At 33.6% G+C, this 14,966-nt stretch overlaps 1 protein-coding gene across 1 annotated transcript; it reads left to right on the top strand.

Annotated features, from left to right (window-relative positions):
• The first annotated feature begins 3,575 nt into the window (after positions 1-3,575).
• Positions 3,576-6,884, top strand: LOC145015305 (putative beta-D-xylosidase 7). Its single transcript, XM_078973762.1, has 6 exons — positions 3,576-4,140; positions 4,393-4,701; positions 4,814-4,983; positions 5,110-5,207; positions 5,325-6,092; positions 6,182-6,884. Exons 1-6 carry the CDS (start codon positions 3,727-3,729, stop codon positions 6,754-6,756), a joined length of 2,334 nt encoding a protein of 777 aa, XP_078829888.1. The 5' UTR covers positions 3,576-3,726; the 3' UTR covers positions 6,757-6,884.
• Positions 6,885-14,966: the final 8,082 nt, after the last annotated feature.

Below are 14,966 nucleotides of genomic sequence, written 5' to 3'. Positions count from 1 at the left end.
TTGTATTTTTGTAAATTGATATAATAAGTCAAATTAAATAACCGAATTTTATAGAAAGAATGGTATGGAACGATTGTTATGGAATTGACTACAAAAAAGTTGTTACGAAATTTGCTACGGAACGAATGGCTACGGAATTTGTTACGGAACGAATAGCTACGGAATTTGCTATGGACCAAATGGCTACCGAATTTACTACGGACCAAATGGCTACGGAATTTGCTACGGAATAATTAGCTACGGACTTTGCTATGGACCAAATGGCTATGGAATTTACTACGGGCCAAATGACTACGGAATTTGCTACGGAACAATTAGCTACGGAATTTGCTATAGACCAAATGGCTATGGAATTTGCTACGGAACAAAATAGATACGGAATTTGCTACATAATTCATTATTACGGAATTGTGATGGAATTGTGTTGTAGTTGAAATGCTACGGATAGATGTCATAGCAAGGACCATAGCAAAATTGCTACGAAACTATAATTTCGTAGTTAAACATTTTGCTACAAGAAATTTTATTATGGAATCTCATTGGCAAATTCCGTAGTTATTTAGGTTTAGCTACGGAATTACATCATTTTGCTACGGAATTTTTCCGTAGTTAAATCGAAATTTTCTTGTAGTGTTAAGCTGTGACATTTCTGTTTTTGATAATTTTTGAAATTAGCTCGAGCATAAATTTATGCAAGTTATGAAAAATATTTGAAATATGTCTATTTTATATTAAAAATGATGTAATTTTCAAGATAAATTATTTTTTATATCAATAATTACACCAGTTTTCGTCAATATGAATGCGTTGTAATTAGGATTTGTATTAAAGTATTATATTAAAATTAGAAAAAATTACAAATATAGCTATATTTTTTGGGATGAGATTTGATCTCTTTTTCCAAACTTCAAATTCTAGAAATAGCCTACATTTTCACACTTTCAAATTCAAGAAATGCTCTTTACTTTGTAAGTTATATTATTCTTTCATGTTTTAATGTGTCTTATTAGGTTTTGTACATTTAGGATAAGTTTATATAACATATTTGGTAAAAAGAAAAAAAAAATGAAAATGTTAAAAAAATTTAAAGAATTTCTAGCCGGCTAAGAGGAAATCCCAGCCCATGAGTGCCACATCATAGGTCATATTTTTAGATGAGAATAGACAAGTCACTATATATAAGTCTTGCAATGGTGACTTGCATATTCGTTTTTTTTTTTTTTTGGGTAATATTCTTGTATGTTTACTAGTTTATAATTAGATAGATTAATTGTTTCTCACTATAAATATGCCTCAAGACTCAACTTTTTTTTCCACAACTCAAAATGTCAGCAATGTACACCTTCAATGGATGGCCGAAGAGGAAATCACACTCGTATGTTTTTAGATTATCATTAATGATGATATTATCGTCATCGTTCTCCTACATTCGATGATAGGATCATTTCCGTCAGCTTGACAAATATGTTTCACTATGAATTAGGTTATAGAGTCTACTAGACAAAAAAAAAAAAAAAAAAAATGAAGACTAAGTTAAATGATTTTTTTGAACAATATAAACAAAGCTTAAGGATTTAAAAAGATACGTGAAGATTTTCAACACAATTTTATCACAACATCAAATATGAATTGATGAATGGAGATGAAGATGATAGTTTGGAACCGACTTGGGAGCAATACATACTCGAAGACGAAATATTTTGAAAGATGGCTTGTATATCTATTTTTTTTAGTTTTTTGTTAGTTTTATAATCTTGGAATATTTTGAAAGATATTTATAATTTCTAGTTTTTGTTTGTTAGTTGTGAAATGTAATATGAAATAATAATCATTGTTTTGCTTATCCAATTATATATGACCTTTTTTAGTAGCAGTCTTTTAATTATCTATTTTCGTATTCATACTAGTGTTTATATTTTGTGTATTCACATTAGTGTTTGAAATATTTTATATTAGTGTTTTATTTATGTACGTTATAATACTCTTGAACATAATCTGTAGAACTAATACTATTATTTTAGTAAAAAATATAAAAAATTATGTATTTTTATATAGACTGGCATATATATACAAAATCTTAGTCAAATATCATAAATGTTATTCAAAATGTATAAACTCATAGTTGAGCTCACATACATATGCATATATTGGAAAAATAATAAAAAACTCCAAAATCGCAAATAAAACTAGATAAAATCGCGGGTGGCTCTTAACCATTTGTGAGTTGACTAAATACAAATGAAGTTGTTAGTCTAATTTTATAAAAGTCTTATATTTTTAAAGTGTAATTTGAAAAGTCATAATTTTATTATTATTATTATTATTATTATTATTATTATTATTATTATTATTATGACCATAATTTTTTCGTAAAATTATCACTTTAATCCATTTAACAGTTTTATGGTTAACTTTTTTGCAAAATCAGTTCTAAGAAGTTTAAATTTGATCCCTGAGGTTTGCAAAAAGTTACACCATATGGTTTTTTAACTTTATTTTTCGTTTTTTGTATATTTTATTTATTTTCAATTTTTTTTTTTTATAAATTTATATACCTTTTTTATTTTCTTTTTTATATTCTTTATTTATTTTCATTTTTTAACTTTATTTTTAAACAATTTGATTTTTTTTTTTTTATATTTTTACCTTTTGTTTTCTATTTTAGGTATTTATGGTTTTTCTAATGTTTTTATTTATTTTGATTCAAGTAAACAAACTTGAATTCAATGTAAATTACTATAATAAGTTTTTTTTTTTATAGAGACCGATTATTATTATCATTATTATTTGTTATTTCTTTTAGTCTAGTATCAAATTGAAAAATATTATCTTGAATTTAAAATATTGATATCACATATTCTCAATAAGCAAGCTAATAAAAATATTAGAAAAACCATAAATAACTAAAATAGAAAAAAAATAGAAAACAAAGGGTAAAAATGTACAAAAAAATCAAATTGTTGAAAAATAAAGTTTTAAAATGAAAATAAATAAAGTATATATAAAAAAGAGAATATATATATATATATATATATATATATATATATATATATATATATATATATATATATATATATATATAAACTAAAAATAAATAAAATATACAAAAAACGAAAAATAAAATTAAAACCCATGTGGTGTAATTTTTTTGCAAATCTCATAAACTAAATTTGAATTTTTTTAGGATTTATTTTGCAAAAAAGTTAACAAGTTAACCATGAAAGTTGTGGTTCTAAACCTTAAACCATAAACTAAGTTAACCATAAAACTCGTTAAATGAACTTGAGTGATAATTGTACGAGAAAGTTGTGACTATAACAATAAAAAAAAATATTAGGGATTTTTTAATTAAGTAATTAAAAATTTAAGACTTTTATATTATTATTCCTTTTAAAAAATCTATTTTTTTTTTTACCATTTTTTGTTAAATTATTATTATTATTATTATTTTGTTATATTTAATATTTTCAGCTAAATAAAAATATTTATTGTTATGATTATGGGAATACAATTAAAATTTTACTCAAATATATAATTATTAAAGAAACTTAAAAATCAAATCATGGTGATGGGAAGAGCCTGCAAGACCCTCCGTAATGCTTTTTCCACTGAGCCACTGAGCTCTATCCCCTCTTCGCCCCATTCTATGCGCAGTGTGTGGACTGTGGAGAATTCGAGTTATCAAGAAAGATTTTAACAAAACTTCAAACCCAAAACCCTACAAACATGAGAACTCACAGCAGAATTGGTCTTGCTTTCGTGATCAAATGTTTCGCCACGACGATGATAACGATCATCGTCTCGGCGGAGTCACCCCAACCTCCATTTTCATGCGATTCTTCATCTCCTACACCACCATACCCATTCTGCAACGTCAGTTTACCGATTCCCAACCGCGCTCACGACGTCGTTTCACGACTTACGTTAGACGAGAAAGTTTTGCAGCTGGTAAACGGAGCGCCGGGGATTCCTCGCCTTGGGATCTCCGCTTACGAGTGGTGGTCGGAGGCATTGCACGGCATTTCTCGACACGGAAAGGGTGTGAGATTTAACGGAACGATCACCGCCTCTACGCAGTTCCCTCAAGTCATCCTCACAGCTGCTTCTTTTGATTCACATCTTTGGTATCGGATTGGTCAGGTCAGTCTTCCATTCTCATTGATGATCTAGGTTTTCTTTTTCTTTCGATTTCACGTTCATTATAGTTATCAGTAAACAATTCAAGCAGCATTCTCTTCCAATTTGATTAAGATCGGAAGTTCAGTACAACTCTAGCGAACCTAGGGTTCCATTTTACCATACTTCAACCGGAGAGCAAGCAAAATAGTCGACTATTAGTCAAAATTACGCATGACATTAGATTCCATTGATGAGTTTTCAATGCTTATGTAGGCAATTGGGAGAGAAGCAAGGGCAATGTACAATGTAGGTCAAGCAAAGGGGCTAACATTTTGGGCACCAAACATCAACGTGTTAAGAGATCCAAGATGGGGAAGAGCACAAGAGACACCTGGTGAAGATCCATTGGTTGTCGGAGATTATTCAGTTTCATACGTAAGAGGAATTCAAGGTGACAGTTTCGAAGGTGGAAAAATCGATCCAAATTCCGATCATCTTCAAGCCTCCGCTTGCTGTAAACACTTCGTTGCCAATGATTTGGATAACTGGAAAACCGCTAATCGATACAACTTCGATGCCAATGTAAGTCTCAGTTCTCAGGTCTCCCTCCTGCATTATAGAGTTGTACGTTGTATTTTTTCATGCAATAATGGTTGTACTTTATGGGTTGAGAACTTGAGATATCGATATGCAGATTACTCAACAAGATCTTGCAGATACATACTTACCACCATTTAAGCAATGTGTACAACAAGGGCAAGCGAGTGGGATAATGTGTGCTTATAATCGTGTCAATGGTGTACCAAATTGTGCTGATTACAATCTTTTAACCAAAACAGCTCGTCAAGATTGGAGCTTTAAAGGGTACCCATAAAAATCTTTGGAAGCAGAATCTTGATACAGATATGCATCAGCAACTTGTACGACTGTGACTGTGTACAAGTTCTTATGCATACAATGTGCTTTTTAACTTGTTTTTTATGATCTCAGGTACATTGCATCAGATTGTGATGCAGTTGCCATTATGCATGATGTTCAAGGATATTCCAAATTACCTGAAGATGCTGTTGCTAGTGTTATAAAAGCTGGTAATTTATGCATTGTTGAGTTGTACCTTTACAATTTAAAGAGTTATCAACGTACAATCATTAATGGATGAAGTACAAGTCAATTAAGAATAACTTCAAAAGGTTTCAATTTTGCAGGTATGGATGTCAACTGTGGTTCTTACTTGAAGAAATACACAAAATCAGCAATCGAAATGAAGAAATTAACAGAAGCAGAAATCGACAGAGCTTTAGAGAATCTATTTGCAATCAGAATGAGATTAGGGTTGTTCAACGGAAACCCTAAAACCGGAATCTATGGAAATTTCGGACCCGACGATGTTTGCTCTGAAGAACACCAAAACCTAGCCCTAGACACTGCGCGAAGCGGCATCGTTTTGTTGAAGAACTCAGATATGCTTCTCCCGCTTTCAAAATCGAAAACCAATTCCATCGCCGTCATAGGCCCCAACGCTAATTCCACCCAAACACTGCTCGGAAACTACGAAGGCGTTGCGTGTAAAAACATCACGATTCTTCAAGCACTTGAAAAGTATGTGAAAAACACACACTACCACCCGGGATGTGTGGATTTCGTGAACTGCACTTCCGTCGCCATTGATGAAGCTGTTGGAATAGCAAAAATGGCGGATTACGTGATTATGGTGATGGGTTTGGATCAAACTCAAGAAAGGGAGAAGCTCGATCGACTTGATTTGGTTCTTCCGGGGAAGCAATCGGCGCTGGTTTCTGCAGTTGCTCGATCTGCTAAAAACCCGGTTTTGTTGGTTTTACTTTGTGGAGGTCCGGTGGATGTTTCGTTCGCTAAAGATGACCCGAAAATCGGGTCGATTTTATGGGCCGGGTACCCTGGTGAATCTGGTGCCACCGCTCTCACTGAAATCATCTTCGGTGATCATAATCCAGGTGAACTTCCACTTTGACTTTTTCAGTCAAACATAAAAAAATTTCTAATTCAATATAATAAAACATTTTTTTTTTAAATTTTTTTGTAGGAGGAAGATTACCAGTGACATGGTATCCAAGGGAATTCGCAAAAGTGGCAATGACGGATATGCGAATGAGACCCGACCCATCATCAAGATACCCGGGTCGAACATACCGATTCTATAACGGGAAACCCGTTTTTGAATTCGGGTATGGGCTTAGTTACTCGAACCATGCCTACAAGTTTGTTTCAAGTACCCAAAACAAGATTTCTCTTGGCCCAAATCAAGAATTGAGCTCTTATTATATGTCCGTTTCTGAGATTCGGGAGGATTTGTGTGAGAAAGCGGAGTTCAAGGTGGTGGTTGATGTTGAGAATGATGGGGAGGCGAGTAATCACACCGTGTTGCTATTTGTGAGGTGGGATGATCATGGTGAGGATCAGAATGGACATTTTATCAAACAGTTGGTGGGGTTTCGAAGAGTGAGTTTGGGACGAAAGGGAAGAGGTGAAGTTGAGTTTGTTGTGAAGCCTTGTGAGCACTTTAGTAGGGTTAGAGAAGATGGGTTGGTGGTTGTGGAAGAAGGGTCTCGTTCCCTTGTTGTGGGTGATCAAGAGTTTACCATTGATGTTGTGTTATGATAATGAAGATATATAGATGTTAGTCAAATGTCTATATTATTAAAGACCATTTTCTAGGCATTGATAATGTCAAAAATATCATTGTATGTCAAAAAAGAAAAAAAATGCTTCCCTAAAAATATTCAATACTTAATAAGTTTTTGTCTATGAAAATGAATTTCTCTAATATCTAAAGCATCCGGTAAAAATCAACACTGTGGAGATATGATATCCTTGAACCCTAGTAGCCGCTCTGCCGCCGTAACCGCCGTGAAGATCTAATCACCATTGTTGTGTTGGAGGGTGGTTAATCAGGAGACACTTTTGAAATTTATGGTATCCATTAACAATGAAACATGAAATGGGTTAGACATGGAATTTGTTAATTGTGTAATGTCAATGCTTTTCGCTAGGCATAATTAATAAAATATATAATTACATCTTTCGACAGTTGTAGAATCAATGAAAAAAGAAATATATATATATATATATATATATATATATATATATATATATATATATATATATATATATATATATGAGTGTGTGTGTGTGTATAATGCTTATATAAAAACGTATTTTAAAACTTAATAAACAAGACCAAGATAAGCATAAAAAATAAAAGATTATTTATGAAAAATAATCTAAACAAAAGTTATAGTGGTTGTGATGATAATTTTGTATATATAAAAAACATTTAAATCTAACTTTGTACGAAGAAATCATGATCTTTGGAAGTTTTGCGTTCAACTTTATATGACAAAGTGTGTCCTCAATACTGAATCGGATATAGGTTGCTTATTATCCTAAGTAATCTAAACGAAAGTCGATGTATTCATAAAAGCCAGCGGATATAGAGAACGTTTAAATCTGACTTCGTCTGAGAAAGTTACGTTTTTTCGAAGTTTTAGCATAGTAATGTGGACACAGAAACCGAAAATTAGATCGGTTGATTTTTAGGCAAAACAATCTAAACAAGAGTTGAAGATCTCGTGATTAGGAGTCCGTCGATATAAAGACAGTCGAGACTGGAGTCTGTATGAAGAAGTTATGGATTTTACACACTCCCTAGCAGTGTAATCTTCAAAGACTGTTAAATTTAAAATCAGATGAGAATTAGCCAACAAAGTCTAATGAGTTGTAGTATACGGAAATATCCACACGTGGATATAAAGAACGTTGAAAACGGAGCTCGTATGAGTGAGATAAGAATTTTTGAAGTTTGGACTCGTACCTACCACCTTGCGATGTCGCACCAATCAGCAGCTGTCACGTGTCCCATTTCTGGAGGGGCAAGTGACGACCAAGACAAGGCGTTGCGTGCCTATCCAAAAATTGCCCTAAAAATAGAAATTGCGGCCCTCATTGTTCCTCCCAACTACAGAACTCTTTCTCAATAATTTCTACTCTTTTATTCAGAAAATTCTTTAGGTTTTAGGGTATTTAGCTTAGCTCTGAAGAATATAAGATCTCGACAAATATAAACATTCGGGTCAGTGTTCTGCCTGCGAACTTATCAGACTTTTTGCTAGAAATTTATGTAAGTTAAGCTACACTTATTATGCTTTAGGTGTAACTTATATTTATATTCATAGTTGTTATGGATTTATATATAAGATTTATCAGTGATCCCAAGTCAGAATACTGATTGATCTACTTATGGAAGTGATGTCAATGCTAGATTTAGTGAGGTGTTTAAAGTGAGATTTCCAAACAGTATATTTTGTATACCAAACAGACCCGACCTTCGATATGATCCTACCTGGTTATTCCCTATTTGATAGATATTGATGTAGACATTGAGATTAGCGAGGAATCTAGATTATCATTAGTCACCAAGAATATAAGACTAAGACTAAGTAATGTGTACCTATGCCTTTCAAAAGAAAAATAAAAAATGATAGGCGAAGCTCTGCCCAACTTACCAATAATCCACTTTAACAAGTGAGTACATAATTACTTTCATCTTACACATAAATATGGAGTATCTTGATTAATGAATCTTATATGTGCCTATTATCTGTGTTCTTGATATATGTGCTAGATGAAATTATATAACATGATTTAATCATATATGTATATTGTACTTATAATATATTGGGTAGAAAAGGGTTGAGGAAGATGAAATAATGATGATGAAAGGTTATGACTTTATAGTACTATTGTACTGACGAACTAGTTATCTAGAAGAGTATGGATGATGACCACAGACTATTCTATATAGTACAGTGGAACACTGACAGACTTGCAACCTGTACGTGTTAATGAAGCATATGTTCATTTGATGTACTCTACCTTTCCCCATAGTTACCTTATTGACATGAATTATTATGAAATCCCCTAAGCAGTATTGTCTACTCGTTGCTTACAATGATCCTTAGGATAGGTCCCATGAGATCAGTATTTTAGGAATAACAAGTAAGAATGTAACATCCTATTTCGAAAAAGTTATTTCGGGATTATAGATAATAAATGGATCAAGTAAAGGCGTTGGGCATTAAGGGAATATGTTTTAGACCCTATCAGATGTTGATAACATTAGTTATGCAATCTAAGCCATTGGTTTGTGTTTCGGAGCCAAAGGCCAAAATGGGAAAAGTGATTTGTTAGGGTTCTTGCATTGATTATGGATTTGATTCGACATATGTTAAGCCAAAATTAACTAGATAGAAGTCTGGGGCTCGTCAATACCTTTCCATGGATATAACAATCACCGAAAACGAAGTTGAAGTGAAGAAGTTATTTGGAGTGAAATTGGGTGAAATCCCGTTTCTCACGGGATGAGAAGTAATTCTCATGATGTGAGAGTCCTCATGATATGAGAATATATTCTCACGACGTGAGAACTGTGCAGCTCAAAGCTCACAATTTTTTTTGGGTTTTCAAGGTATTTAAAGGTAAGGATTCATGTTTTACGGTATTTTCTTTGCCTCAATTATATCTAGAACCTATTCGGAGAAACCCTAGCCTTCATTTTCAAGATTTGACCTCCCCTCTCGTCTCTCATCCATTTTTTTGTGGGTTTGGAGCAATGTTTTCATGCAAGAATGTTCCTTGAAGCTTTGCAAATAAAGATCTCAACTTTCATCTACCTTCTAGACCTTTGTAAGTTATAAAGTTCTGTAACATCTATAAAATTTCAAGCCAATTTAAAACTTTTTAAAACATTCAAAACCAATATTTAACACAAATTTGTTTTCAAAATAGTTCCATATCAGAGTATCTCAGAAACAAAGTCATAAAATGCGAGGAGGTGCACGATCACGCCTTCCCACGATTGTCTAAAGTACTTGAAACAAAATCCAAAACTGTAAGCCCAAAGCTTAGTGAGTTCCCCCAAAATACCTATACACACAAAATATACATATAATCACAAATAACATACTATGAGTCCAATCAACCATCGGGTTGGAATACCCTAGGCCCTCAACCATCGGGTTGGAATGCCAACATATTATGGGTCCAGTCATCCTCAAGATGGTATACCTGTTGGATTAGTGTCTAAGTCCATAACTATATTTGGTATGTACTTGACCCTGTTGTGCATGGTCCTTTTGGGTTGCCTTCACCAAAGCAACTTGACTGGAGGAATAATATAGAAAGAGGTGATTATGGTTAGTAATATATTATAAGACTAAAATATTAAAGGAGAAATCATATTCGTTTAATTAACATTGGTCAAGAATTAATTAAGAATTAGTTTTGTGATCAAAAGAAGTTAATTGAACTAGGGGGCTGAACTGTAATTATGTGATAGTTGCTAAGTTGGGCAAGAAAACCCTAATAGATAGGGTGGACGAATTCTAAGGATAATGCCTTAGGAATTCGTCCAAATGAAGGGTTCTAGAATTATCTTATGGGCTGCTTTGTGGCTAAGTAACCAAATAAGGATAATGATTGAAACCCTAATTCCTACACCTATATAAAGACCCCTCGGACATGGGAAATTCGGCCACTTGAACCCTAGAAGTCCTAGAGCTTAATTTCTCTTCTCCCCCCTCTTTCTCTTGCTTCCTCCAGTTGCTATTGGTGTTTGTGATTCATTAGAGGCATAACACTTGAGGTGCTAAAGTTCTCAAGGCTTCAAGATCTTCAATAAACAAGGTAAACATCTAGATCTGTTTTGTTATCTCAAACTCAATTATATACATTAGATCTAGGGCTTGAAAGTCTTGGATGAATTGCATGTACAGTAGAGAAGCCTAGATCGAAACATAGGGTTTGCATGAGCACATAGGATGTTATTTTGTGTACCCATCAATGGTATCAGAGACTGGTTGTCTTCTATTGTATTTGATGCTATGTATTTCATTCTTGCTTGAAAATTGAGTTTTTGGGTCATCTACCTGGCAGACTCTGCGAGTCCCAATGTGGACTCGACGAGTCCATAAGGGGACTCGGCGAGTCAGAGCGTCTGCCAGAGGGATTTTCGGGATTTCTTGCTGTTTTGCTTAAGGATAATTGCCTAAATCGTTTTTGTTGGATTAGTGTCTAAGTCCATAACTTTTTTGGTAGGTACTTGACCCGATTATGAGCATGGTCCTTTTGGGTTGCCTTCACCATAACAATATGTAGGATGAATTAAGGAGAGAAAGGTTTAATTATGATTTATTAATATATTATAAGAATAATATATTAAAGGAGAAATCATAATGTTTAATTAATATTAGTCAAGAATAAATTTTGTGGTTAAAAGAGATTAATTAAACTTAGGGGACTGGAGTTGTAATTATAAGATAATTGCAATTGGGCTATGGATTACCTAAATAATATATGTTGGACGAATTCTATGGGAATCCCATAAGGAATTCGTCCAAGGGATATGTTAAAGGAGTCTATGGGCTGCTTAGGGCTTAAGCAGCCAGATTAGGGTTTCCTAGTGATAAACCCTAATGGCCTACATGTATATATAGACCCCTAAGGCCCCAAAAACGTGGTAAGGAGTGCCTCTAGGGTTTCTAGACGTTTTGGGTAGCCTCCTCTCTTCTCCTCTTCATCCAAGTTGCTTAGTGGTGTTTGTGACTCCATTAGAGGTGCAACACTTGAGACACTAAGCTTTCTGACGCCAAGGATTAGATTGTTATTGATATATAACAATCAAAGGTTAGATATAAACCCTATTTTATGTTAATATGATTAATTGTATGCTAGATATAGGGTTTATAGCTTTGGATATTCAATTGCATGTTCATTAGACAAACTAGATCCAAAAGCTATTAGGGTTTGCATGTACACCATAGGAATGATGTATTGCTCAAAACCCATCAGTGGTATTAGAGACTAGGGTTGTTTGTTTGATGTATTTGATGCTAAAGTTGATTATTCATGCTTTAAAATCGAAAATTAGGGTTTCTGGGGGCTGGACTCGCCGAGTCCATGGTGAACTTGACGAGTCCAAGCTTGACTCGACGAGTCAGCTGGTCAGAAAGAGGTAATTTCGGGATTTTGTGCTCCTTTAGCTGTGGGATAGTTACCAAAACGTTTTTTATTGATATAAATCAGATTTTTATGATATTGGATGATTATCCTTGCCAAAATAAAAGATAACTTCATATTAATTAAATAGTTATTTCCTAATATGATAAAATTTAATTATTTGAATTATTTGGTGAATTATCTTGCAAGAAATTAGACTATGTCAAAATTAGATAATTGCCTTATTTGAGTTTTGTGATCTAGAATGTTCTTGATAAAGTTTGGAAAAGTTTCAAATTAACCCTTTAGGTTTCATAGTTTAAATTTGAGCTTAATAGTTTTAATTTTGAAATTTAAATAGTTGAACCATAATGTTTTGAAATGTTCAAAACTTGCCCTCAAGTTTTAGAATTTAAAATTTAATTACAAGTTTAATTTTGTAATGTTAAATTCTAAAACCCTAGTACTTTGAAAAGTTCAAATTAAACATTTATGTTTTTATTAATTAATTAAAGTGTATAATTAAAAGAGATTTAATAAAACATAAAGTTTTGGTTTACATTTAATTAAATTAAAAGTATAATTTATTAAATTAGACCACCTAGTATTTTAAAAGTGTAAAATACACCCTATACTATATATATGAAACATTAAAAGTCTAATATTATATATATATATATATATATATATATATATATATATATATATATATATATATATGAGTAAAAGTCAGTCTTACCGTTAGTGGGCCTCATTCACGAAGCTGGTCTATAAAGGATGTTTAAGGAAATTGCCTATAAAATGGCGATTGAATGAATATTCACTCTTACCCACCGCACTCTTGAAAAGTGGAGGGTCGTTAGTCGAATGGGTAGGATAGGACATAAACCTTCCATTCTAAGTATAATGAAGTACAAATTAACTAAATGCTTTTACAAATTCCCAAATCATAATTACTTTAGGCAAAATGTGAAATTGTATGTTGTTCCCCGGAATTACACTTCGTACCCTTGTCAAACGTTAGTGGAGCGTGCGTGGTTAACCGGCTCACTAATTTGGGGATGACATTGGTAGAGAAGGGTGGCTCGATGTTTGTCATAGATCAATGGAGCGTGTGTGGCTAACCGACACATTGATTAGGTGATAGTAACATTGAGTGCACCACATGATTCGTATGGTTATTCACACCTTATTTGTGATCCTCGGCATCCCAGTCACAAATAGAAGGGCATAATCGAGATTTAAATATGCCATTGAAAAGTTCAATGAATCTCAAAAGATCTAGGAGCTTCAATTCATTTAAAACTTAAACTTCCTTTTCATTTTTCATGGTGGAAATTGGTAAATCGTCATTTACCTACCTTCAAATATTTTGCAACTAGATTACGACATCCCACTTCTAGGTTGTTGAATATTGTGTTGGATCCTAGCCTTAATGTAACGCCCGCAGATCCGGGCTAGTAAATTTAGAGGCAATAGGGGTAAAAAATGACTTTTCAACAAAAGATTATTTAGAATGAATATTCTTCACCAGGTTTTAGAATATGGCACAAGGTTTCCGTACATATAAAGAACGCCGAAATCCGAGTTATAACGAAGAAGTTATGGCCCGCCGAAGTTTTACGGCAAAACCGGCACGCACCGGAAGACGTAAATAGTGAATTTACGATAGAAGACTTTTTAGCCTTAGCAATCTAAACAAAAGTCGTAGAATATGTTAAACTAAGAGCGTCGATAAAAAGAACGCCCAAATCTGACTTCGTATGAGGAAGTTATGATTTTTCTAAGATTCGGCTTAGCAGTGTACAGCCCGAAACTCGAATTTTAGTTCGAGCGGTTTTTGGCTTACGTGAAATAAATGAGAGTTGAAGATCTCATTACTAGGAACTCAACGGTAAAAAGACAGACGAAAACGGAGTCCGTATGAAGGAGTTACGAATTCTTCGCGGTCATTTAACAGTCTAAACGCCTCGTACTGTTAAATTTAAGATCGGTCGAGAATTAGCCGACAGAGTCAAAATGAAAGTTGTAGATATTATTTTTACCTACGCGTGGATATAAAGAACGTCAAAAACGGAGGTCGTATGTGAAAGTTACGAATTTTAGAAGTCGGAAGTGTGTTGTGCGAAAATGGGTGATGTGGCACAATCTTGGCCATTGCTTTCTCCCCAAGTCTTGCCACTAGATGGTGACATGTGGCACCAAGTTCAGCCATTTTCACCCTATAAATACCACCTCTCCCACCCTCATTTTCTTCACACCTTTCCCATTCTTTCTTCTCTTTACTCTCTCTCTAGAACCTCTCTCTAACCCCGAAATCCCCCGAAAAGCCTAGGGAACCTCCCTAGCACGAGGCGGAAGCCCCGGAGTGCTCGACGGCTCCGAGAAGAAGAGCTTTTCGGCTCGGAAACGCTGCTCCAAGCAAAGCCTGGTTTTCTATAAACCCGCTGTAAGTGAGCTACGCCTATGCTATTTTTAATATAGTTTTTATTTAATTATATTAACGTTATTAAGAACATATAATAAATACTTGGGCTATTATTATGGGTTATGTAAGTATTTTTTTAACGCTTATATAATAGTAATAATAACTAGACTATTAATTAGTCTCGGCGAATAATAGACTAAAATCTATTGGTGATAATACTAGGTTTCGTCGAAGGAAATTATTTTAAAGTAAACGAAGCGCTGTCCGAGTACCGAGTCACCACCTTCTCAGGTGAGTGCATAGTCCCTTTCATGAACATGATTTTAATACAAGTATTGATTGAAATATTAATTATATGTTTATGTGCGAGTTAATTGATGTTGCTTGA

The sequence above is a fragment of the Lactuca saligna genome, chromosome 9 (assembly GCF_052625555.1).
Source record: "Lactuca saligna cultivar CGN05327 chromosome 9, ASM5262555v1, whole genome shotgun sequence".
NCBI lineage: Eukaryota > Viridiplantae > Streptophyta > Magnoliopsida > Asterales > Asteraceae > Lactuca > Lactuca saligna.
This window is presented reverse-complemented; position numbering and strand designations above follow the sequence as displayed.

Coding starts and splice junctions, on each gene's coding strand:
- LOC145015305 (XM_078973762.1), top strand. CDS start 3,727: ATGAGAACTCACAGCAGAATTGGTCTTGCTTTCGTGATCAAATGTTTC. Junction 4,984..5,109: donor CAAGATTGGAGCTTTAAAGG/GTACCCATAAAA, acceptor TTATGATCTCAG/GTACATTGCATCAGATTGTG. Junction 5,208..5,324: donor TGCTAGTGTTATAAAAGCTG/GTAATTTATGCA, acceptor TCAATTTTGCAG/GTATGGATGTCAACTGTGGT.